This window comes from Caretta caretta, chromosome 8, assembly GCF_965140235.1.
Source record: "Caretta caretta isolate rCarCar2 chromosome 8, rCarCar1.hap1, whole genome shotgun sequence".
NCBI classification, from domain to species: domain Eukaryota; kingdom Metazoa; phylum Chordata; order Testudines; family Cheloniidae; genus Caretta; species Caretta caretta.
Genome location: NC_134213.1, coordinates 72,101,638 through 72,126,127, shown reverse-complemented (window position 1 = coordinate 72,126,127; position 24,490 = coordinate 72,101,638). Strand labels below are relative to the sequence as shown.

Sequence of the window (24,490 nt, the reverse complement as noted above, 5' to 3'; positions counted from 1 at the left end):
TAGGGTCCTGCATAGTTCAATATCTTCCTACCAACCATGGCTAGTTATAGAAGCATCATAGGAAGGTGCAAGGAATCCTGCAGTAGACAGCTATTGAATAACTTGCCCATAGGAAAAATTTCTTTCTGATACCCATCAGAGTTTGTTTTTTATGCTCTGAAGCATGAGGGTTAGTATCCCTTCCAAAACTCCTATTCTCACTCTTCTAATCCTGGCTGTTCTTGCTATCCCATGTAAATGCCTAAGATTATATAATGCATGTGATTTTAAATTATTTTGTTTTGATATTTCTCTCTTTTTGCCCTTATTCTTTAAAAATAATAGTAATAATCTGTTCATTGACAATGCAGCCAATAAACCACCATTTAATTTCCCACTGTAGCTGTGCAGAATGTATTCACTGGAAAAGAAAGCAAGAATTTTGTCTTCCAAAGAGCATAGTTCTGAACTTAACCAAATGTTTCACTAGCAGTTTATAGAAGTGCAGGGAAAGGAAACGGAGGCGGGGAGGGGAGAGGCTGCTTTCTACAGTAAGAACATAATTTTCCCCAATGGATGACTTCTCTCTGCACATGCTTGCCTCTGTTTTCTTTCCCAAAAGTCTGCATACTGGCTGACTCTGCTTTAAGACTGAAAGGGGAAGAGGCTTGTATGGTCTTAATCCTTAACCCTGCATGCTCCCTGCTTCAGTAGAGTGTGGCTAGCCTATGACACAGAATGGTTGTCCTTGACCATACAACCTTCAATCAAAATATAAAAAGGAAAATTAGTAAAGGGATGGTGGGGAAAGAGAGTCTTATTGCTACATATTTAATAACTTTACAATAAGATCTAGGCAGCAAATGAAAACCTAAAGTAGTTTGTTTTATAAATGCCTGTGTAGTTTTATTGTTTTTGTTTTGCTTTAATTCTAAACCATGGGTAGAAAACATTAAAATATTTACAAGGGTATGTTGTTCTTGCAGGAACTTTCATCTCACAAGAAGCAGGGCCCTGGCTTGTTTAGCAGAATGGGACAAACTGTAAGAGCTGTAGCATCCTCAGTAAGAGGAGGAGGAGTTAAAAATCGTCCTCATATGTTTACAGATATAAATGACTATATGGAAACATTTAATCAGAAAATAAACTTGATAGACAGAATATCCCAAAGAATTTACAAGGAAGAAAGGGGTAAGTAGAAATGATGAACACAAGCTTGTTTTATTGACTTCAGAAAGTAATATATTGAACAAGTAAATTACTGTGAAAAGTTAGTTTGCTTTCACTGTTCTGCACAAATTGCTGCTTTCTAGCAAGAGAATTGGAGAACAAGAAACTTCTTTTCCTTCAACGGCTAATCCTCGGCGTATTGGCAGATCAGTGTGCAACTATGTGGGGATTAGAGGTCCACATCTGGCAGCCTTCTTCATTGGTTTGAAGTTAGGATGACTGCAGAGGTAGCATGCTTATCTCTCGAGAGAAGGAAAATAACTTGCTGATAACCTCACCTTTCTCTTCCTTGTTACTGAGTCATACCTGGAACTTCCTCAGACATAATCAGCATAAATAATATATTAATAGGGACGGTAGTTTAACTATGCTGACAAGAAACTGAAAACTAAGAAAACCTAGAAGTTTGGCTGGTTTTTCACCATACTAATTGGAAGAACACTATGAATGCTTTTTGTTGTGTACAGATGACTACTACTTAAAGGGAAATATAAACACTTATTTCCTAATGACAATCACACTATGAATTCCAGTTGTTTGTAGATATTCAAACCCCTACAAATTCTTATATCTGTTAACCAGAATCCCTTTCGTATATAAAGTTTTTTGTATCTACAGATATAGTGTTCTGTACCTGTCAAACTGAGAAGTTCTTTGTACTTATTTTGAACCTTAGTCTGTGTGTGTAGCCAAATACTGGAGCGTATAGAACAGCGGTCGGCAACCAATGGCACCTGTGCCAAAGACGGCATGCAAGCTGATCTTTAATGGCCCCCTGCTGCCTGCCAGGTCCCAGATGCTGGCGCCGCTCAGCCCGCTGCCAAACCCAGGCCGGCAGCGGGCTGAGTGGGGCCGGTGGCCAGGACCCCAGGAGGTAGCAGTATGCCATTAAAAATCCTACCCGCCCCAGCCTACTCTTCTCCGCCTTGCCCCCCACTGCCGGTCTGGTGTTCTGGCTGCTGGCCCCTTCCCAGCTGGGGTCTCGGCTGCAGGCCCCGCTCAGCCTGCTGTTGGCCTAGGTGAACGGAATCCCAGGCTGGCAGACACCACTTCTGAAAGGTTGCCGACCCCGGTATAGAATCAACAAAGAAAATGTTGAGATGTTAAGGAAGGGATCCCTGATGGCTATCAAAGGATGTCTGTTACTGTAGATGTGTTGTGATTAACAATATGGTGTAATTGATGAAGGGTGCTTACAATCTAAATATGTTCTGTGATTAATAAGGAATATTTGCTGCAGATTTTTATGTGATTTATGAATGATCCATTGAAGTATATTTGTAACTCATTAGGAATTGCTTATTGTCACCAGGTGTTAGTAATATGATTGCGTTAGAAATTCCTTTAGCTTATTAGTCATGTAACGTGACATAGTAAATAATTAGGCAAATAAAAATGTCAAAAACTGAACACAGTGGAATAAGTTGTGGGAAAGTTGCTTTTCCTTCCCCCCCACAAAGGAATTTTGTTTGCCCTAAACCAATATGTAAGTAATGAATATTGGGAAGTTAATTGGAAGTGAACAAGCTCCCAACTCTTCACCAGTTGGAAGGTTTGGTAAAGTATACTTTTCTTTCTGTATTCTGTAAAGTGTTGTTGTAAGTACTGATTGATTGTCTGTCTTAGCCAACACAGTTGAAGTTCTATTTATTTGACATGCCTTCTTAAATCTCAACATGTAACGCTATCACATCTGTTCTTTTGGTTGATTGTACATCTTTATTCGGTGTCACATGAAAGAGAATCATAGAATCGTAGAATATCAGGGTTGGAAGGGACCTCAGGAGGTCAGCTAGTCCAACCCCCTGCTCGAAGCAGGACCAATCCCCAATTAAATCATCCCAGCCAGGGCTTTGTCAAGCCTGACCTTAAAAACTTCTAAGGAAGGAGATTCTACCACCTCCCTAGGTAACGCATTCCAGTGTTTCACCACCCTCCTAGTGAAAAAGTTTTTCCTAATATCCAACCTAAACCTCCCCCACTGCAACTTGAGACCATTACTCCTTGTCCTGTCCTCTTCTACCACTGAGAATAGTCTAGAACCATCCTCTCTGGAACCACCTCTCAGGTAGTTGAAAGCAGCTATCAAATCCCCCCTCATTCTTCTCTTTCTTCTTTTAAAAAAATATTACCTTTCTTGTTGGTCATAACATCTGTCAGATGGGTTTGTTTGAACTTCATGCTCTTGTTAGAATTTTCCTTGATTTTCAAGAAAAGTTTGTTCTGAATAGAATGTACTTACTTGAATCTTTAAATTATATATTTACTTTTCTGAGCTTGAATCTGATCTGATGCTGATCCTGTGTTTTAAAAATCTCACTGGTCAATACTTTAGGGTTTTCTCTTGCATGTAAAAATACTTTGAAATGCTGCGCTGTGTTCCATAATAACCAAGGCTTTGTTTCCTTTAGCTTACTCTGTCAGTCCAGATCTCTGCATGCCCTGACTAAATTGGGCGTTCCTTGCATAAAAGAAATGCATATTGCTCAAAGGGATTTTTTTTTTTGTCTTAGCAGTTCATTCCACTAGAAGTAGTCGGTATATAGTGAAGAGAAGTTCCTGGGTATACATTTAAAGCACCAGCACCAAAATACTGGTGGTAAAGCCTCCTAGAGTTTTATTCACTCTCAAGTGCTGCCAGATGTTGTTTACGTCTAGCCTTTCCCAGCAGTAACCTGCAGAACACTTGTCATGTGCAAAGCTGATTTTGTCTCAGCAGTGAACCATTCGTCAAGCAGTAATGCTTCCTGCTAGTTGTAACCCAATCTGGGATTTTCCATTAAGTTTCCAGAGGCTTTTTAGACCAACTAAACTCAAAACGAGCATCCCTCTCTGCATACACTACTTCATGTGTCTCTTTGTTGGATGTTTCTTCAGTATAAAGTCAACTGTGACCAAGCTGTAGAGGGCAGAAAAAGCGGAGGGACTGTGAAAACCTCAACAGTCAGAATTAAATTAGAAAGACACATTAGAGCAGTGTGGACTTGATCCAACATCATAGCCACTTCAGTTTACCTTGGCCCATAACACATGAACATTGCTAATGTGAACACACAGTATAGGGCCATATTCTGCCTCCCTCATCTTTAGTGCCTTACTGAAATTAATGAGACTGCTACAGAGTAAAGGTCTATAAAAGTGGCAGTGTCTGGACCTTACTTTTTCTGAGAGAATACCGTGGCCACAATTACAAAGTTATATTGAGCTACAGAGCTAATGATTGTTTTCTGAAGAGATTTCCTGTACTTAAAAATACTTCCAGAGTGGTAGTAATAAAGCAGTACTTCTGTCATAAATGTAAAGGGAAGGGTAAACCCCTTTAAAATCCCTCCTGGCCAGAGGAAAAATCCTCTCACCTGTAAAGGGTTAAGAAGCTAAAGGTAACCTCGCTGGCACCTGACCAAAATGACCAATGAGGAGACAAGATACTTTCAAAAGCTGGGAGGAGGGAGAGAAACAAAAAGGTCTGTGTCTGTTGGTATGCTGCTTTTGCTGGGGATAGACCAGGAATGGAGTCTTAGAACTTTAGTAAGTAACCTAGCTAGGTGTGTGTTAAATTATGATTTCTTTAAATGGCTGAGAAAAGAATTGTGCTGAATAGAATGACTATTTCTGTCTGTGTGTCTTTTTTGTAACTTAAGGTTTTGCCTAGAGGGATTCTCTATGTTTTGAATATAATTACCCTGTAAGGTACCTACCATCCTGATTTTACAGGGGTGATTCCTTTACTCCTATTTACTTCTATTTCTATTAAAAGTCTTCTTGTAAGAAAACTGAATGCTTTTTCATTGTTCTCAGATCCAAGGGTTTGGGTCTGTGGTCACCTATGCAAATTGGTGAGGATTTTTACCAAACCTTTCCCAGGAAGTGGGGTGCAAGGGTTGGGAGGATTTTGGGGGGAAAGACGTGTCCAAACTACGTTTCCCAGTAAACCCAGTTAGAGTTTGGTGGTGGCAGTGGATATTCCAAGGACAAAGGATAAAATTAATTTGTACCTTGGGGAAGTTTTAACCTAAGCTGGTAAAAGTAAGTTTAGGAGGTTTTCATGCAGGTCCCCACATCTGTACCCTAGACTTCAGAGTGGGGGAGGAACCTTGACAACTCCAGAACTGGAATGAACTTAAGCGCACACACTGAACCTATTGTGCATATACAATTATTTCAAAAAGATCATTTTTCACTGATTGATTTGTTTTTTAGCAATATGTTGGTAATAGCTTAATGAGTACAAGTTTGAGATATTTCCATTGACCAAAAATAACAAAAAAGAAGAAAGCTTTTTTTCCTGTAACAACATCTTTTTGAGGATCATTTGGCCAGATTTTGAAACTAGCCTCAGTTTCTGTGCTTTGCATCTATCATTGACTTGAGTACTAATATGCACTAATCTTCGTATTAAGGGTATTATTGTGAAATGAAGGAATATGGTCCAATCCATACTCTTTGGTGTGCATCAGAAGAAGATCTAGTAGATTCATTAAAAGGTGTTGCCAGCTGCATTGACAAGTGCTGCAAAGCTACTGAGAATCGGATGGCAGGACTATCAGAAAACTTGCTGCCTGTTCTACATGAATATGTTCTCTACAGTGAAATATTAACGGTAAGACCATAAAGGTTGCTTACACCAGTGTATTAAGTGACCTTTGAAGAGAGAATCTGCTTTATATGTAATTGATTTTGCAGACACTGCATTAACTCTTTGAGGGCTACAGTTTCTTTCTGCTGCTAATTGAGAACATAACAAATGAGTTAAAGTGGAAAAAAGCTTTTTTTTTTTTTAAAGCAAGAATAATTTTCCTTAGAATGGCTGCCCTCTTGCACCAAATCCTCCCCTCCCTCTTCCTCCCCCCCCCCCCCCCCCCGGCTCCCCTATTAATCAGGTAAGATGTGTCCAGTCTCAAAAAGATGATTTATTTCGCTGTGGCGATTCCTCTCCAGTTTCCTCCTGCAGCTAGCTCCCCATAACAGCAACATTAATGGTTGAGGGGTTGTGTGTCCCTTTCCCTGGAAATTGTCGCACCTTAGGAAAGGTTTACATGCTAGTGGAGAGAATAGTTGTCCTTACTGTAGAAGGGTTCAAGGAACTACAACTCATGATGAAGATTAATACAGAAGAACTGTCTTCACTCTGTCAAAATATTGACTCATCTAGGAATGGAGACTGATACACAAGGTAAGGCAAGGTTTTTCCCTCCTTTGAGATCTTTCTAAACCTTAAGATCCTGACTTCACTTTTCCAGAATAGCAATGAACCTCTTTAATAGATATGCATCTGCCATATGGACATGCAGATGTTATGCCAGGGCCTAGTACTGTGCATTCTGTTCCATTCAAGGCCCTTCTAAGAGTTTCTCTTACAGATTCTCCCATTGGTGGGAGACAACTAGGAAAACCTTTACTTTGTCTTGGTGAATAAGAACACATAATACACATATTAGTACTGAAATTATTAGTTTTACCTTGGAATTAGAATAGATATTTGTTATAATGGCGGACAAACAGAGAATTTCTAATAGTTTCTCCTGTAGATCTATATAGGATAAAAGAGGAAGTAAAAGGGAAAAAAAATACACAAAAGAATATTAACCCATTTCTTGTTTCAATTTTACTCTTATAACCTTATATTTTATATTTGTAATCAGACAGGAGATACTTTAAGGTACCGAATGGCAAGTTTTGTTATAAGTATGTACTATAGTTGTATTACTTATAATTGACCAAATACTGTTACTAAAAATTCTGTGTAATGTCTGTTTCAAAAGATACCTTTTTAAAGGCTATCTTATTGAGAATGATTTATCAATGTGTACCAGTCAGGGTGGCAGTGTATTTCCTCTTCAACATTAACGTTTTGGCAACTAGCATGATGTAAAATAAACTTCTAACTAGGACTGGTTATGCCCCATACTGTTCAACATGAACTGTACTAAATATGAATACTGTAAATCTCTAAGCATACCTAAATTAAAGAGTAAAAGTTGTTGGGACAAGGTAAAATAAAAGATTATCAAAGAGTTTTTGAATTTATATTTACATACTGTCTGTCTTCTGAGTCCTCTTAAAAAGACACAAGCTTCACAATAGTTCTATGAGAGAAGTTTAATTTCAGTTTTACAGATGGGGAAACTGAGACACAGACCTTTTCACTGACTGACTTGATGTTACACAGCAAATCCACAGCAGTTTGGAATATAACTTGTCAGACTACAGGACCAGTAATTATGACAATATTCCCTGCCTTTTTTATGTTAGTTTTTTGCCATTCTACTAAGAATCAAATCTATTGAATTAGCCTTAACTTTAAATAAAAGTGGGCTTGCTAACATTGATAGATTTAGCTGACGATCAAAATTCTTTATCTGAAGATAATCTTCCTTTTCCTTTACCACCAGACTGTGGTACATAATACATAAATAGCAGACTTACATTGATATTTCCTATAGTATCTGGTATATCATTTTAGTTGAGTCCTATCTCTTATGCTATTGCTTTTATTCAAATAAAATACTTCCAATATTGGGACTTCTCTAAATCATGATTCTTGTAATGGATTAAAATAATATGACTATTTCATAGACTGACTTACTGTAGAATTCTTTATAATTTACAGCTACATAGCCTGACAGATTATCATAGCATTGGGTTTGGTAGGATTCCTAACAATTTTTCAGTTTAAAAAAAAAATGGAGGTAATAAAAACAAACCTACAATAGATGCTTTAAAGTTATCTAAGTAAAACCTTTTAAATCTGAGAATTCTAGTGAAGGCATAATCTCTAAAGTGTTAAGTACTCTTGATTGCAAGATGTCTTTGTAAACAGATTATTACAATTAAATACAATCTATTTCATCGTAATGTTTTAAAGGGTGTCTTGAAAAGAAGAGACCAAATTCAGGCAGAGCTTGATTCCAAAGTTGATGCTTTATCCAATAAAAAGGCAGAAAAGGATCTGGTAAGTATGTAAATCTTCCTGAATGTTAAATTTTATCACTAAGGACCCTATTCTGACTAAAAATTAGGAGTTCCCCTGACAAAAATAAGCCCTGAAAAGCCATGGTTTGGGGCTGCACACTTCCTAACCGATTCTAAAAAAATTTGTTCATGCACTGCACAGGAAATAAGAATTGATACAGCTGCGGAAGTGCCCTAGAAGAGGTAGTTAGGATGGTCAAACCTGTCCTTGTTTATGCTTTTTTTTTTTTTTTTTTTTTAAACGTGCATTGTTTGTTTTTGTTTTGGAGGGATCCTGCCCTTCTGGTGAAGCTAATTGAGCTCTTGTCACCAGAACTGGTGGGGCATCTCCATGCTTGTTGCTTCTCCCTAACAAGGGGCCAGAGTTTGACATTTGGCAATAAAGCTGTAAGTTAGTGACTTTATCATTGTAAGACTGCCATTTATTCCTTTAGACTTCCACATTTTAGTGTCAATCTGTTTACCTTGTGAGCCTGGCCAAGTGTCACCCAGCAGCTTCTAGCTACCTTTGTCTGCAGCAGCATCAGTGTTACAGTAGTTCGTGTTTATCACTTTTAAGGAATGACCTTAAAAATGTACTTTTGGACTTATTTCCTTGATAGGTTTTCATTTTGTTTTAGACAATATTTGTGGGCATTTCAAAAGCACTTGACATCAGCCTAACTGCTCCCATTGAAATAATTGGTAAGAGTCCCTGTTGACTTCAGTGGGAGCAGAGTTAGGCCAATACTGAGTGCTTTTGAAAAGCCCATCCTATGACTTTAATGGGAAAATGTCTGTCTTAAATAGTTTCTAACAAAATGACTGTAAGATCTCCTCCTTTGACACTAGATAAGATTGTGAAAGCTTGATCAGCTTTCTTATGTTTGCAGTTGGTAATAAATTTGAGGGTGCAATTGATGTTACTTGGAAATCTTAAGTACCTGATTTGGGGAGACAGTCAAATACCTAGGTGTGTAAATAACAGCTTGTGCAAAATTGTAGGTGCAAACCAGAGGCCTGTTTAAGGCCTAGATTGAAAACCAGGCCCACTGTGTCATATACTAAACTGATGCAGTGCCATTTTGCATATTGCAAACAAGAACAATCCTATAATGTAAAAATCAGCTGATAGTTTTATGCTTTGAGAGAGAATTGTGATTGAAAACTTAATTACTTTCAATTCAAGAATCATTTACCAACCCAGACAGCTATTTAATTGTAGTGCAAAAAGTACAAGTTAGTCTAGAAATTTTATTTTCAAGCCACTCTTGTATTCTGCATAAAATCCTAATATTTGGTTTCAAAACAGTCAGTCAGATGACATGAGCATTTCTTCTGTGAGTATCAAGATTGAATGATTGGGTTGTTCCTCCTGCAGGGTAGTGACAGTGGGTAGTAGATAGCTGTCAAACAAGGGGAAGAACAGTATCCAAGCTCCTGCTACTGTTTTGCCACTTCTCAGGCTTGTTCTTTAATATAAATAACTTAATTTTGGTTCCAGCAATGAACTTCAGGTTTTATATTTTTAATCTAATTTCTGGTGTACTTTGAGATCTTGCTCCTTTTGCTTCACTGCCTCAGAATATGTGAGCAGTTGCATTGTAGGGCAGACAAGATGGCTGACCCAGATTTAGCTTATTTCTTTACTGAGGACATGTCTAGCAATCTGTCTCCATGGGTTTTCTAAATGGTTCTTGTTATGGCTCTGTTTGTTTTGGTAGTTGCTTTTCTAGTATACTCTGCAGCTACAGAGACCTTGCTTAGGCTATGTGCAGTCAAGAAGATGGGGGAGTAAGTGTTAAATTGCTTATTGACTGACAGCTCTGTGCTGCCTTCCTCCAGATAACACAGGTTTTTAGAATTGCCAGGAAATTAGCAGGCAAGCCAAACTATTTTTAATGTCCAAATGATCAACCAGTGATCCTGATAGAAATTACTGTTTTGTAAAGGATATGAGTATTGCTAATTTATATGAGCAAATAATAGGTAGAAAAGGTTGAAGGATTGCAATAAAAGGGTAGCACAGTTTGTTCTTTGCAGTGAAGGGTGACTAGCAAAAGCAAGCTAGTGCAGAAGGGGGATGTACTGGAGCTTATTATGTCTTACTGAAAGGAAGAATGATGTGATAGGCTTCTGTTTATCTGAAGTACTTATATGATGCCCTTTCCAATTTGACATATGGAGAACCAAGGCACAGTGAGACTAAGTGACTCGCTGGAGCCCGGGACTGAGGCTGAAGCCCGAGCCCCACTGCCCCAGGCTGAAGCCAAAGCCCAAGCAACATAGCTTCAGAGGGCCTCCTGTGGTGTGGGGCCTAGGCAATTACCCTGCTAGCCAGCTCTGCCTGGGTCCCCAACAGGAGGCCCCGACTCCTGCGCAATCTCACTGTTCCCAGCAGGAGTTCAGCTAACTCACAGGGTCACTGTTGAGTTCAATTCCCTCTAGTGTAGTCCCTGGTGGTGCTCCCTAGCCTGTTGCCTATATGAGGCTTCCAGTGTCTGTTTGCCCTTGCTCCCCCCCCCCCCAAAAAAAAAAAAAAAACATGACAGAAGGAAAAGGGGAAGCTAGCTACAATCCCAGGCAGGGCTCCCCTTGCTACTGGATCACATTAGCAGTCCCTAGCAGCCTCTCCGGCACCTGGGCAAACTTCCTCTTCCATCTTTTTAAGCTCCCCTTCTCCAAGTGGAGCTTGTTCTGCAAGTGCACCTAAGTGGAGCATCAGCAGACACGGCACTGGGAAGACTTGGGAGCTGCCAGAGCACCTGAAGCAGGTGGAGGAAGAGAGCTGAACTGGGTTCCTTACCTAGGACCCATATCAGACTGCTACTAGTTGGGCTACATGGCTAAGTGCAGTAGCTGTCAACAGGTCTAGGCTGTTATTCCAAACTGGAGGGCTGGGTGCTGGATGTGGGGATGGTTGCTGGAAAAGAAAAAGCCTACCTCTGGTACGGTCTGTCTCACCCACCCCTCACCTCAGAGTTGAGGGATCTGCAGCCCCATGTGATGCAATGCAGGGGAGTTGGGCTTCTGGAGGCAGAAGCTTTGTTGGGGGGCCAGCCCCTACCCCTTGTGGTGCCCCGAGAGGGGACATGGGCCACTGGGGACATGTGAAAGCAATTGAAAGTGAGGAGATGCCAGATTTATAGTTGCCAGTGCTACTTTAATTCTGCCCCAGTGTATGGCTGCATTATGATACTGTTTGCTTACATGATTTTTCCTACAGGACCCATGTCTCAATCAGTGCACAGGATGGACGTGCAAGGGGGCAAAATTAAGGTTGCGCTGGAAACGTAATTCTGGCATTTCCTAACCTTTTGAGTGCTTGACTTTGCAATCTAAATAATGTTTTCATGTAGTTTTTTGCATGAAATACTGTACAGTATAACGGTATATAAAAATAATACTAAAAAGTTACAACATTTGTGTCTGCACAGCAAAGATTTGACACAAGTGGTTTCTGTTAGACGTCTCATAATATGTTTAATGTAAAGACAAACTGGGAGAAGTCTCATGTTCAAACTGTTCTGACATTTGAAATGTGTATTTTTTTGTATTCCCCATTTGATTTCTTGTCAGTGAACTAAACATAATGAAATATTGCTATCTGGTGTCGTTTGATACCTACGATATCATATTCTGGGATGAGGTACATATGTTTTTTATTATGTAGTTTGTAACTGAACTCTAGCCTCTCTGGAGGCTTTTGAGACAACACATATATTTGGTTTTCATGAAGTAAGAATTTATTTTACTTGTATCTTTTACTGTCCTCCTTTTGCTGCCACTGTGTGTTTTCATCTGTCTTTGATCTGCTCTGTACTTCCTTTCTCTTGTCTTCTCTCCTTAGTATACACAGCAAATTTGTATGCCATTAAAAATATAGAGGAATGTAAACAAAAAAAATCCTAGTATGCTCAGTGACTGGAGTAGTTGCATGAACTTCAGCTTACTGCAATTGCTTGGACACAGCAAAGTCTACAATTTCTAGACTGTTATATGATCCTTACTATATTTGAACGAACAAACCTGGATGAAAACTACTTCGAAACTAGAGGTGCTGCTGATTAAGAACCTAGTCCAAGATCATTAAAGTAAATGGAAAGACTTGTTGGTTTAGTGAACTTTGGATCAGGCCTTAAGGCCTAAGTTTTAGGAAGCTGTTTATTAGAGCTGTATGGCGAAAGCTAAGTTCATTGTGTGGAAGACTTCACTATTTTGAAATTTGGTTTCATTCTGATTTGCGGCAAACCCCCCACCTTTAGAAATTATTTGTGAAAATGAATGGTGGGAAGCCCTGGGTGCCCAGACTCTAAGCCGTCCACCTAGCAGGCTGCTTCAGAGCCATGGATCTTGGAAGCTCTGTGAGCCTGGGCTGCCGAAATGGGAAGTTAGTCTGAGGAGGTGGGAGCCTGAAAGCCCAGGCTGCTGAGGAGCTGGGCAGGTGATCTAACCGAAACCTGCCTGAGGGCATGTATTCACTGGCAACATTAAAACGCTGCTGCGCAGTGCTTTAACATGGCTCGTGCAGTCACGGTACAGCGCTGGCGTGTGCGCGCACACACACACACGCACACACACCCCAGCCCACCTCTGCTTCGACTCCACCTCCTCCCCTGAGCGCGCTGCCAGGTCCTGCTTCTCCCCGCTCCCTGCCAGTGCTTGTGCGCAAAAGAGCTTTGCAAAGGGGGGAGAGGGGGGAACGTGGCAAGCTCAGGAGAGGGGGGTGGGGATTTGGGGAAGGAGACCAATAGGAGCGGGGGGGGCGGGGAAGGGGTGGAGTTGGGGCGGGCAGAGGATGCGAACTGGCACTGGGGGAAGCAGCCTCTGGCTGCTGTTATAAATTTGCCACCCCTGCAAATTTGTTGGCCTAGGGGTTAATACGCCGCTGTCTGGTACTTATGTGTTTAAAGCACATATATGAATTGTGCCTTTGAAGTCAATGCACATCTTGAAATCAGTGAGACTACTGAAGTCCTGAATTGGGGCCTAAATACATTTAATCTTCTTGCACAGAAATATTGTCTGCCTCTCCTTTATAAGTTGTATGAAATTTTAATTCTTTCCCAAGTTGCTCTGTGCTATAGTGGAATTGCCAATAGGAAGTACAGAGAAAAATAGTATGCAAAAGGGAAGAGTGAGGAAAGAACCATATTCAAAAGAGGAAAAAAATAAAGGAAAACTGCACCTTTTTTCCCTCAACCCTGTTGTAGGAGCTTATATAATTAGCTGTTATGCAAATAAATTCCCTGATGGAATTTTTTAAAAAATTCCAATTAAAATTGTATGTCTGAACAAATGCATTGATTTTCAGCCAAATGGATGCCATTTGTGATGTTGGCAATGTGCATGCCCATTCAAAGGATCACAAGCCAGTTGCTAACTTGCTCTAACAGTCAAGAGAAACCGATGATTAAAATTTGATGGACAACTGTGCAAAATCCTAAAATAGAATATTTAAAATGTAAAGTTTAAATGCCACTTTTTTTTTTAACAGTGATGAGTAACTAAAGCTGGTTAGAAACTAGTTTCTCACTTCACCCTGGTCTACACTATGGGGTTAGGTCAAATTTAGCCGCATTAGGTTGATTTAAAAATGACTGTATTCACACAACCAACCCCGTTCCATCAACCTAAAGGACACTTAATCTATTTCTATGCTCCTCCCCGACGAGGGGAGTAGTCCTAAAATCGACCTTGCTGGGTCGAATTTGGGGTAGTATGGACACAAATTGATGGTATTGGCCTCTGGGAGCTATCCCAGAGTGCTCCATTGTGACCGCTCTGGACAGCACTTTGAACTCTGCACTAGCCAGGTACACAGGAAAAGCCCTGGGAACTTTTTGAATTTCATTTCCTGTTTGGTCAGCTTGGTGAACTCGGCAGCACAGGTGACCATGCAGTCCCCCCAGAATGGTAGTGCATAGGATGTTTCTACGCTCCCCCTATCATCTCCATCCCTGAGGTTATCGCAGATTAGAAGGCAAAAAAAATGCACTCGCAATGACCTGTTTTCTGAGCTCATGCAGTCCTCCTGCCCTGATAGGGCACAGCTTAATGCATGGAGACATTCAGTGGCAGAGGCCAGGAAAGAATTAAGTGAGCAAAGAGCGGAGGCAGGACGCGATGCTGAGACTGATGGGGGAGCAAACGGACATGATGAAGCATCTGTTGGAGCTGCAGGAAAGCCAACAAGAGCACAGACGCCTGCTGCATCTACTGTATAGAGAGTAGCTCCCCATGTTCCATAGCCTCCTTACCCAGATGCCCAAGAACGTGGGGGAGGGAGTCTCTGGGCACCTAGCAGCTCCACTCCAGAGGATGGTCCAAGCAACAGAAGGCTCTCATTCAAACAGTTTGATTTTTAGTGGGGCTACAATAAGCAATGTGGCCTTGTCCTTCCCTCCTCCCCCACCTGGGCTACCTTGTCTGTTATCTCATTTTCTTTTTAATTAATAAAGAAAGAATGCATGGTTTCAAAACAATAATTACTTTATTTCGAAGGGGGGCGGATGATTGGCTTACAGGGAATTAAAAGGAACAAAGGGGGTGGGTTTGCATCAAGGAGAAACACACACCAGCTGTCACACCGAAGCCTGGTCAGTCATGAAACTGGTTTTCAAAGCCTCTCTGATGAACAGCATGCCTTGCTGTGCTCTTCTAATCACCCTGGTGTCTGGCTGCTCAAAACTGGACGCCAGGCCATTTGCCTCAACCTCCCATCCTGCCATAAACGTCTCCCCCTTACTCTCACAGATCTTATGGAGCACAGAGCAAGCAGCAATAACAGTGGGAACGTTGGTTGTGCTGAGGTCTGACCAACAGCGCCAGCGAGCTTTTAAACGTCCAAAGGCACATTCTGTCACCATTCTGCACTTGCTCAGCCTATGGTTGAACTGCTCCTTACTACTATCCAGGCTTCATGAGCCATGGGAGCAAGGGGTAGGCTGGGGTAGGCGTGACTGCGTGGTGCTGCCGCCTGGGAGAGCAGCCTGAGGCAGAAGCCCCCAGCTCGCAGGAGAGCAGAGTTGAAGCGGTGGAGACATACACCATGCGCTGGAGGTTGCTAGGAGCCGGGCAGGGAAGATGTTCCCAGGACCCCCGGCCAAGCTACATGTCCGATGAGCAATGACCGCTGCTGCAGGTGCTTCTGTGTCAAATGCTTGGAGAGCAAGGTACCTCGGCCAAGGCAAAAGAGCAAGAGCCCTGGAGCTGTTACATGTGTCAACCACAGAAGTGCTATGGGGTGTTACAGTGCCGACAGGACTGGAATGTACGGCTGCAAGACTCCTTCACCAGCGACAAAGGACAGGAATATGATGCACCTAAAATCTAAAAAGGCCCCGCACATTTCCCAGAGTCACTACCTTTGATAACACAACATCAATGATTGCATTGGCTACTTGGATCACAGCAGCCCCCACAGTAGACTTCCCACAACAGCAGCAGTTACAGTGAGCTGAGCAGGCTCCATGCTTGCTGTGGTGTGGCATCTGCATGGGTAACCCAGGAAAAAAGGCACGAAACAATTGTCTGCTGTTGCTTTCATGGAGGGAGGGGTGACTGATGACATGTACCCAAAACCACCCATGACAATGTTTTTGCCCCATCAGGCATTGGGAGCTTAACCCAGAGTAGCAGAGACTTCAAGAACTGTGGGATAGCTACGTACGGTGCATCACTCCGTAAGTCAATGCTAGCCACGGCAGTGAGGATGCACTCTGCTGACTTAATGCGCTTAGTGTGGACATATGCAATCAATTGTAAAATCGAATTCTAAAAATCGACTTCTATAAAATCGACCTAATTTCATAGTGTGGACATACCCGTCAGCTTCCTGATTGTCATATTACTCAGAATTATGCTCAAATGCTTATTGTATTTTCTGTGTTTAAGAACAATTCCCTGTATAGCCATACATAAATTCATGCTGCTTTGGCTAACCATGCATGCAATTTTTTCTTTCAAGATTATATTTTTCTTAAAACCTGATTAAGTATTCTAACATACTAAAATGGTACTTGTAGCCCAACAAACTCAATTTTGTTGAATTTGTGAGCATTAGAGCTATTTATAAATAAAAAGGAAAGATTTTCTTTATCACAATATTGATTATACTGGGGTAATTTTTTGTAGTTAAAATGTTGCATCATAGTGGTGATCATTTCTATTCTGTTTAAAATAAATTTTTCAAGATAATCCTGTGTACAGCCTGTTCTTTTCCTCTATTTCTGTTTCCTAATTTTAATTCAGATAAATGCCTCGAGCAGTGTGGTAATCAGCGTTCAGGCCTCTGATTCTTTCTTTGAATCCTCTTATTTCTCACACATTTTAGAAGATCATGTTGCTGATCTCTTATTTCTGCTTTGCAGTTTCATTATAGCTTTAGCACAGATGTCCTTCAGATCTAATCTGATCTTGAAATTCCATGTTATCTAATTGAGTGGCAATTGTATTTTCAAGAACTTTTCTTAATTAGAACTTAAACGCCTTTTTCTTGAAGGTAGTCTTGGCTACAAAAATTGGTGCACTGTTGTTTTGTTGACCCTAGAGTCAAACTTAAAATAATAGTAGTAACATGCTATTAGCAGAGGTAGTATTAGAACATTATTGTTGAATTTCTATGTACAAATCAAAATATTCAATATTATGATTGTTGAAACAGTCATAAATAGGTTCTTTTCCTTGGCTACGATTATGTGTAATAACTTGCAATATGGCTTATGCTAAGTAAATTTAGGACATATACAGTAGAACCTCAGAGTTATGAACTGACCACACACCTCATTTAGAAATACACAATTAGGCAGTAGTAGAGGACCCCCCCCGCCCCCCCCCCAAAAAGTGCAAGTACAGTATTGTGTTAAACGTAAACTACTAAAAAAATAAAGGGAAAGCAGCATTTTTCTTTTGCATAGTAAAGTTTCAAAGCTGTATTAAGTCAATGTTCAGCTGCAAACTTTTGAACAACAGCCATAAAGTTTTGTTCAGTTACGAACAGTTCAAAGTTACAAACAACCATCATTCCTGAGCTGTTCCTAACTGAGGTTCTCCTGTAATATACATGCAACTTACCAAGTTATGACTACTGTGAGAACCACAACTTTGTATTTTCTGATAAGGTGTATATATGTTCTGTGCCCAACCATTCTGTAATAAATAAGCATAGTAGTAAAACGAACAAGATGTGTGCTAACCTTCGCTACTCCACCAGTTTTGCTTTTAGTCGCATCCCTTTTCTCCCATCCCTTGGGTCAGGGACCTAATCTTATTTATCTGTTGAGCACCTACCACGTTTCAGGGTCTGTATAAATGTTTTTTCCACTAAATTTCATTTCACAGGAAAATTAAGCACACACCGGGCTTGATTTTGTTCTCCATGAAGTCAACAGTAATATTCTCATTGACTTCAGTGGTACAGTATGGGTTTGTCTACACTGCAATAAAACACCCACTCTGGCCTGTTTCAGCTGCCTTGGGCTCACAGGGCTTGGGCTGTGAAATTGTGGTGCAGGCATTTGGACTTGAGCTGGACCCTTATAAATAAGGCTGCAGTTCTGTCACGGAGGTCGTGGAAGTCATGTCTGCGACCTCCATGACTCTCACACCTGCAAGGGCCGGTGCAGCTGATCCCGAGGCCAGCTGCTCTGGCACCCCACAGCAGCCACACTGACTGCTGCTTGGGCAGTCTGGGGCAGCTGGCCTAGGGGCAGCCCCAGGGAATGCCCAAGCAGCAGGCCGAGGGTCAGCCGCACCAGCCGCTGCTCAGGCGGCTGGCGTGGGAGAAGCACCCGAGCAGCAGTCCCCAGGGCCTTGGAGCAGGGGTGACTGGAGGCAGTCAGCCCCCGGCCCCCCACAGCAGTGGTATCCTGGTGCCCCCCAGAGCAGCAGCACCCCAGGCCCTAGGAGCTGCTAAGTTTTAGTCAGGCGTATTTATATAATAAAAGTCATGGTCAGGTCACAGGCAATAAACAAAAATTCACAGCCCGTGACCTGTCTATGACTTTTACTAAAAATACCCATGATTAACTTTGCCTTACTTTTAAATAAAACAAACATAAATCATTCAGCCTGTCAATGGAAACTAAGTCAATGACAAGTTTGAAGTTTTAAAATTAAACTGATTTAGCATATTGAGGCATAACACTTTTTGGAACGGTTTTCTTTTTGTAAAATCTATGAAACATTTTTCATATTCAGATGAATTTTAAATGGTTAAGACTTTTACTATGTTTAAAAAAAATGTTAAAGTTTTTAACAGGGACTTCAGCATAAAATAATTTGTTTATTTGTTAAAAAGAAGTGCCTGAAAGCAGAAGCTTATGATTGAGAAGGCACCTTACCCTGCTGCTTTCATTATAATTAATATTCACCACTGAGCTTGGCTCCATTTTGTATGGTTTTCAAAATTTATTTTTAAGCAGATATTATATAGCTTTTGATGATCTCAACTCAGATGTCAGATTGAATTTGTCAGTGCAATCTAGTGGTCAAAAATTCTGCTGACAATGAGTGGCATGAACTCTAATCCAATTAGAAAAGCATTTCTGCCATACATGTCGAGTCACAAACTGCTGTTAGTGCTGATAAAAGGCTAGTGCAAAATCTTTATATGAGTTGTTAAATTGTTCTTTGTCACTGAATGGCTTAAAAAATAAGAGGTTATAAAGGGTACAAAATATTTTGAGGTCAATACAGCTGTTACTGCTGAGGCTTTCTGATTTCATTCAAATAGGTTGAGTCACAAAGTGAACTTCATGACATTAAGGTTTTCTGTTTGAGTAAATCAAGAACACAAACTCATTTTATTTAACCCTGTCTCTCTGCATAACAATATGGGATTTGACATATAGCTAAAGAAAGCCAATAGTATAGACTATTGCTGCCCCAGCTGTGTTCTCATACAAGAGAGAACTGAATTCAGCTTAAGTGTGGGATTTAACATAAGGTTTATTGTGAGATAACTGTTCAAAAAAATCTGGAAAACAAATCTAAAATGCTGAAATTGCGGTTATAAATCTTGTTGGAACAAATGAATTAGCTTTTGCTGCCACTATTCTGTGGTTTATATCCACTGATGGACTGATGCCAAAAAGACATGGCCTGAAATATAAAGAGGCTAGAAAGAGTTAAGTCAGATGACAGACCTCTCAATGATGTTATGAACCCAGCTGAGGAAGTGCATCAGATGTTTTTGTCAGTTCCACTGAAATAATCATAATTCTTAATTTTATCACTTATGTTATGGAGTCTTACGCTATTTGATTTTAGTGTGTTATATAAATATGCTTATTAAAGGTACTGCAGGTAAAGTATAGTATTTATTATATTTTTTTAATTAGCCAGTAAATGTTCTAGATTTCTAAGGCCTAATTTTCAAGCATCTATATTTCATTCAATACACCGAATAAAGATCTCTTTATCTGTAATCTTTGCTAAACATATTAAACTTCTTTAAATGAATACATTTTAAAGCTAAGAATGCATATAACCCTTAAGGTAACTCATTTAAAAGACAATTGTTTTAAAGCAGAAATATTCTGGTGGCTACTTCTGTTAACTTTGTGTTTCTTAGCTTAGAATTCAGAGTTACAGTAGAATATTTTTTCCCATTAACAGTAATATACTAAAGGTAGCTGGGCCCTACAGGGTTTCTAGACTTGACTTTTTATATCTTTCAACAGTAGCTATTTGGATTTTATTGTCCATTTCTTTTCCTCTGTAAAATGTGTGAGATTCAGATGTTTGCACTCCAGCACCCCTTTTATTTGTTCATTGGTTGATTGGTTCTGTGGTATCTTCATGATAGTCTGTAGTTTTAGACCACCTTTGTCTTGTCCTCATCCCTTTTGCTTAGCAACTGATTCAGCACCTTCAAAATACTGTATTTTTTAAACCAGAAACATTGCATTATTTGTTTATTTTTTTGAGGGACAGTCCCGTCTCTTGCAATGCTTTTGTCAAGTGGATTATTCCTCCTTCACAAACTAGATTTTAGTGTCACACATTACCAAACATGATACAATTTACTGAAATCAAAGTTTCATAAGGTAGAAAAAAGGTATTGCTCTGGTATACTTCCTTATATGTCATTTCATAATTAGTGAATTGTACTTTGTAGAGAACATAGCAATACACACCTATCCCAGGTTTAAGTTATTTAGTAGTTAACTCTGCATGCTTAGTTTTGAGGTGGGAAATAAGGGGGAAATCAGAAATCCTTCAGTAGTATGCCTCTTCTAACCTTTGCTGTATTTTACAATATTTTGCAGATTCTAAGCTTTCATTTTAAAAGTATTAATTTTCTGCCATTCTGCTACAGAAATTCAGGTATCACAGCGTGATCCTGTGCTGCTGTTTTCCAAACATAGCTTTACAAAAAATTGTCTTCAGCCAAATAGCAGTGGCAAAGCCATGAACATACCTCCACCCTGTTCAGTTCCACTGAGGTAATTAATTTGGACCATTTAAATGCTAATGTTAACCACAGACAATATTGTAGGGGTTTTTCTTTAAAAAAAAAAAAAAAAAAAATTGAAAGCAAAACTATGAATACAACATTTAAGGATGCACAGTTCAAATTAAGTCATGGATCCAGGATTTCACCCATGACATGTGAAAGCTAAGGTTCCTACAGTGTTCCCCAAATTGCACGATACGTCTTACTTATTTGGCAGCCATATAGTTAAATATACAAACAATAACATAATCATGTGCTTACAAAAATGGGGAGAAAATTGTTTCATATGTGCAGTGTGCCTGTGAACCTTGCTGTGGCAACGCTAATTTTAGCACTTCTAGCACCGAGTATTTCGGTTTGTTTTTTTGTAAATGTAATTGTGCTGTCTTTCTGTTTGCATTAATGTAGGTTTTGTTTTTAATTTGATAAATTATGAGTAGAGTTTCAGTTTATACTCTCACATCTTTCTAATATTGCAATATGACAAATGCTATAATACTCTCCTCTCTCACCCTGCACCCCTCCCCAGAAATCTCTTGCTGTAGTCACTGAGGGGGGAAAGAAAAGAGTGCTATCGCTATACATTATGTCTTGTTTAAAGCCCTGATTCTTATGGATGTGTTAAAGCAATCTCATTCTGAGTCTCATTGATTGCTCATGTGTGTAAGTGTTTACAGGATCAAGTCCTTGAGTACATGAGTACCACTGTTAAATCTTGTCATAACCATACAGCTAAGGGTAGCCTAGAATTCCTCCTTACCTGTAAGGAGTTAAGAAGCTCAAATAACCTGGTTGGCACCTGACCAAAAGGACCAATGGGGAAAAAAGATACTTTCAAATCTTGCGGGGGGGCGAGGCTTTTTGGTGTGTTCTCTTGGGAAGCAGAGAAACATCAGGTCAGAAAACTCCTTCTCCTATAAACCATCCTAAAAGTCTCTCATATGACAAAAAATGTAAGTAAAAGCCAGGCAAGGCGTGTTAGGTTCTTTTGTTTTGCTTGTGAATTTTCCTTTGCTGGAGGGAGGTTTATTCATGTTTTTTGTAAGTTTGAAACTAAGTCTAGAGGAAGTTCTGCTGTGTTTTTGAATCTTTTGTTACCCTGTAAAGTTATTTTCCATCCTGATTTTACAGAGGTGATTTTTACCTTTTTTTAAAAATAAAATCCTTCTTTTAAGAACCTGATTTTCTATTGTCCTAAGACCCAAGGGTTTGGATCTGTGATCACTTTGTAACCAACTGGTTAGGATGTTATTCTCAAGCCTCCCCAGGAAAGGGGGTGTAAGGGCTTGGGGGGATATTTTGGGGGAATAGGAACTCCAAATGGTCCTTTCCCTGATTCTTTGTTAAATCACTTCGTGGTGGCAGCGCACCCTCCAAGGGCAAAGAATTTGTGCCTTGGAGAAGTTTTAACCTAAGCTGGTAGAAATAAGCTTAGGGGGTCTTTCATGTGGGTCCCCACATCTGTACCCTAGAGTTCAGAGTGGGGAGGGAACCCTGACAGGTCTACTACTTCAATGCCTAAATATTGGTAGGCTTTCGGGTCTTATGTGTATGTTTAGAGAACTCCTGACATGTCTGTTCTTTTTTCTTTTTGTGGATGTAATTTTTACATTCAACTTTACAGAGAACCATTTTTAGGAAGTACATAAGTCTTTTATAATTTTAATTGTGGTAAGTGAATTGTTTTAAGTGTTCCATCATTCTCTCACTTCACTTTTTCACTTTGTTGTATAATGTCTGTATTTGTTTCAGTTTACTACTGTGGTATTTGATTCAGCTATACATAAGAATGGCCATACTGGGTCAGACCAAAGGTCCATCCAGCCCAGTATCCTGTCTACCGACAGTGGCCAAAGCCAGGTGCCCCAGAGGGAGTGAACCTAACAGGTAATGATCAAGTGATCTCTCTCCTGCCATCCATCTCCACTCTCTGACAAACAGAGGCTAGGGACACCATTCCTTGCCCATCCTGGCTAATAGCCATTAATGGACTTAAATTCATGGATGTTATCTAGTTCTCTTTTTAAACCCTGTTATAGTCCTAGCCTTCACAAGGACTCAGGCAAGGAGTTACACAGGTTGACTGTGAGCTGAGTGAAGAAGAACTTCCTTTTATTAATTTTAAACCTGCTACCCATTAATTTCATTTGGTGGCCCCTAGTTCTTAATGTTATGGGAACAAGTAAATAACTTTTCCTTACTCACTTTCTCCATACCACTCATGATTTTATATACCTCGAGCGTATCCCCCCTTAGTTTCCTCTTTTCAAAGCTGAAAAGTCCTAGCCTCTTCAATCTCTCCTCATATGGGACCCGTTCCAAACCCCTAATCATTTTACTTGCCCTTTTCTGAACCTTTTCTAATGCCAGTATATCTTTTTTGAGATGAGGGGACCACATCTGTACGCAGTATTCATGGATTTATATAAGGGCAATAAGATATTCTCCATCCCTTTTTTAATGATTCCTAACATCCTGTTTGCTTTTTTGACTGCCACTGCACACTGCATGGACGTCTTCAGAGAACTATCCATGATGACTCTAAGATCTTTCTCCTGATTAGTCGTAGCTAAATTAGCCGCCATCATATTGTATGTACAGTTGGGGTTATTTTTTCCAATGTGCATTACTTTACATTTATCCACATTAAATTTAATTTGCCATTTTGTTGCCCAATCACTTAGTTTTGTAAGATCTTTTTGAAGTTCTTCACAGTCTGCTTTGGTCTTAACTATCTTGAGCAGTTTAGTATCATCTGCAAACTTTGCCACTTCACTGTTTACCCCTTTCTCCAGATCATTTATGAATAAGGTGAATAGGATTGGTCCTAGGACTGACCGTTGGGGAACACCCCTCTCCATTCTGAAAATTTACCATTTATTCCTACCCTTCGTTCCCTGTCTTTTAACCAGTTCTCAGTCCGTGAAAGGATCTTCCCTCTTATCGCATGACCACTTGATTTACATAAGAGCCTTTGGTGAGGGAACTTGTCAAAGGCTTTCTGGAAATCTAAGTACATTATGTCCCCTGGATCCCCCTTGTCCACATGTTTGTTGACCCCCTCAAAGAACTCTAATAGATCAGGGAGACATGATCTCCCTGTACAGAAACCATGTTGACTTTTGCGCAACAATTTATGTTCTTCTGTGTGTCTGACAATTTTATTCTTTTCTTTTGTTTCAACTAATTTGTCCGGTACTGACATTAGACTTACCAATCTGTAATTGCCAGGATCACCTCCAGAGCCCTTCTTAAATATTGGCGTTACATTAGCTATCTTCCAGTCACTGGGTACAGTAGCTGATTTAAAAGGACAGGTTACAAACCATAGTTAATAGTTCTGCAATTTCACATTTGAGTTCTTTCAGAACCCTTGGGTGAATATCATCTCGTCCCGGTGACTTGTTACTGTTAAGTTTCTCAATGAATTCCAAAACCACCTCTAGTGACGCTTCAATCTGTGACAATTCCTCAGATTTGTCACCTACAAAAGCCGGCTCAGGTTTGGGAATCTCCCTAACATCCTTAGCCGTGAAGACTGAAGCAAAGAATTCATTTAGTTTCTCTGCAATGACTTTATTGTCTTTAAGTGCTCCTTTTGTATCTCGATTGTCTAGGGGCCCCACTTGTTGTTTAGTAGGCTTCCTGCTTCTGATGTACTTAAACATTTTCTTGTTACCTTTTGAGTTTTTGGCTAGCTGTTCTTCAGACTCCTTTTTGGCTTTTCTAAATACATTTTTACATTTAATTTGGCAGTGTTTTATGCTTCTTTCTATTTACCTCACTAGGATTTGACTTCCACTTTTTAAAAGATGCCTTTTTAATCTCTCACTGCTTCTTTTACATGGTTGTTAAGCCACGATAGCTCTT

General features: G+C 40.1%; 1 protein-coding gene across 2 annotated transcripts in view; it reads left to right on the top strand.

Moving 5' to 3' along the window:
* The window catches only part of SNX7 (sorting nexin 7), a 68,102-nt gene that overhangs the window by 24,297 nt on the left and 19,315 nt on the right, over positions 1-24,490 (top strand). For both annotated transcript variants that reach the window (XM_048861315.2, XM_048861317.2), the window contains exons 5-7: positions 966-1,170; positions 5,610-5,809; positions 8,075-8,161. In XM_048861315.2, coding sequence (XP_048717272.2) covers positions 966-1,170; positions 5,610-5,809; positions 8,075-8,161 — 492 coding nt within the window. The remainder of the gene's footprint in view (positions 1-965; positions 1,171-5,609; positions 5,810-8,074; positions 8,162-24,490) is intronic.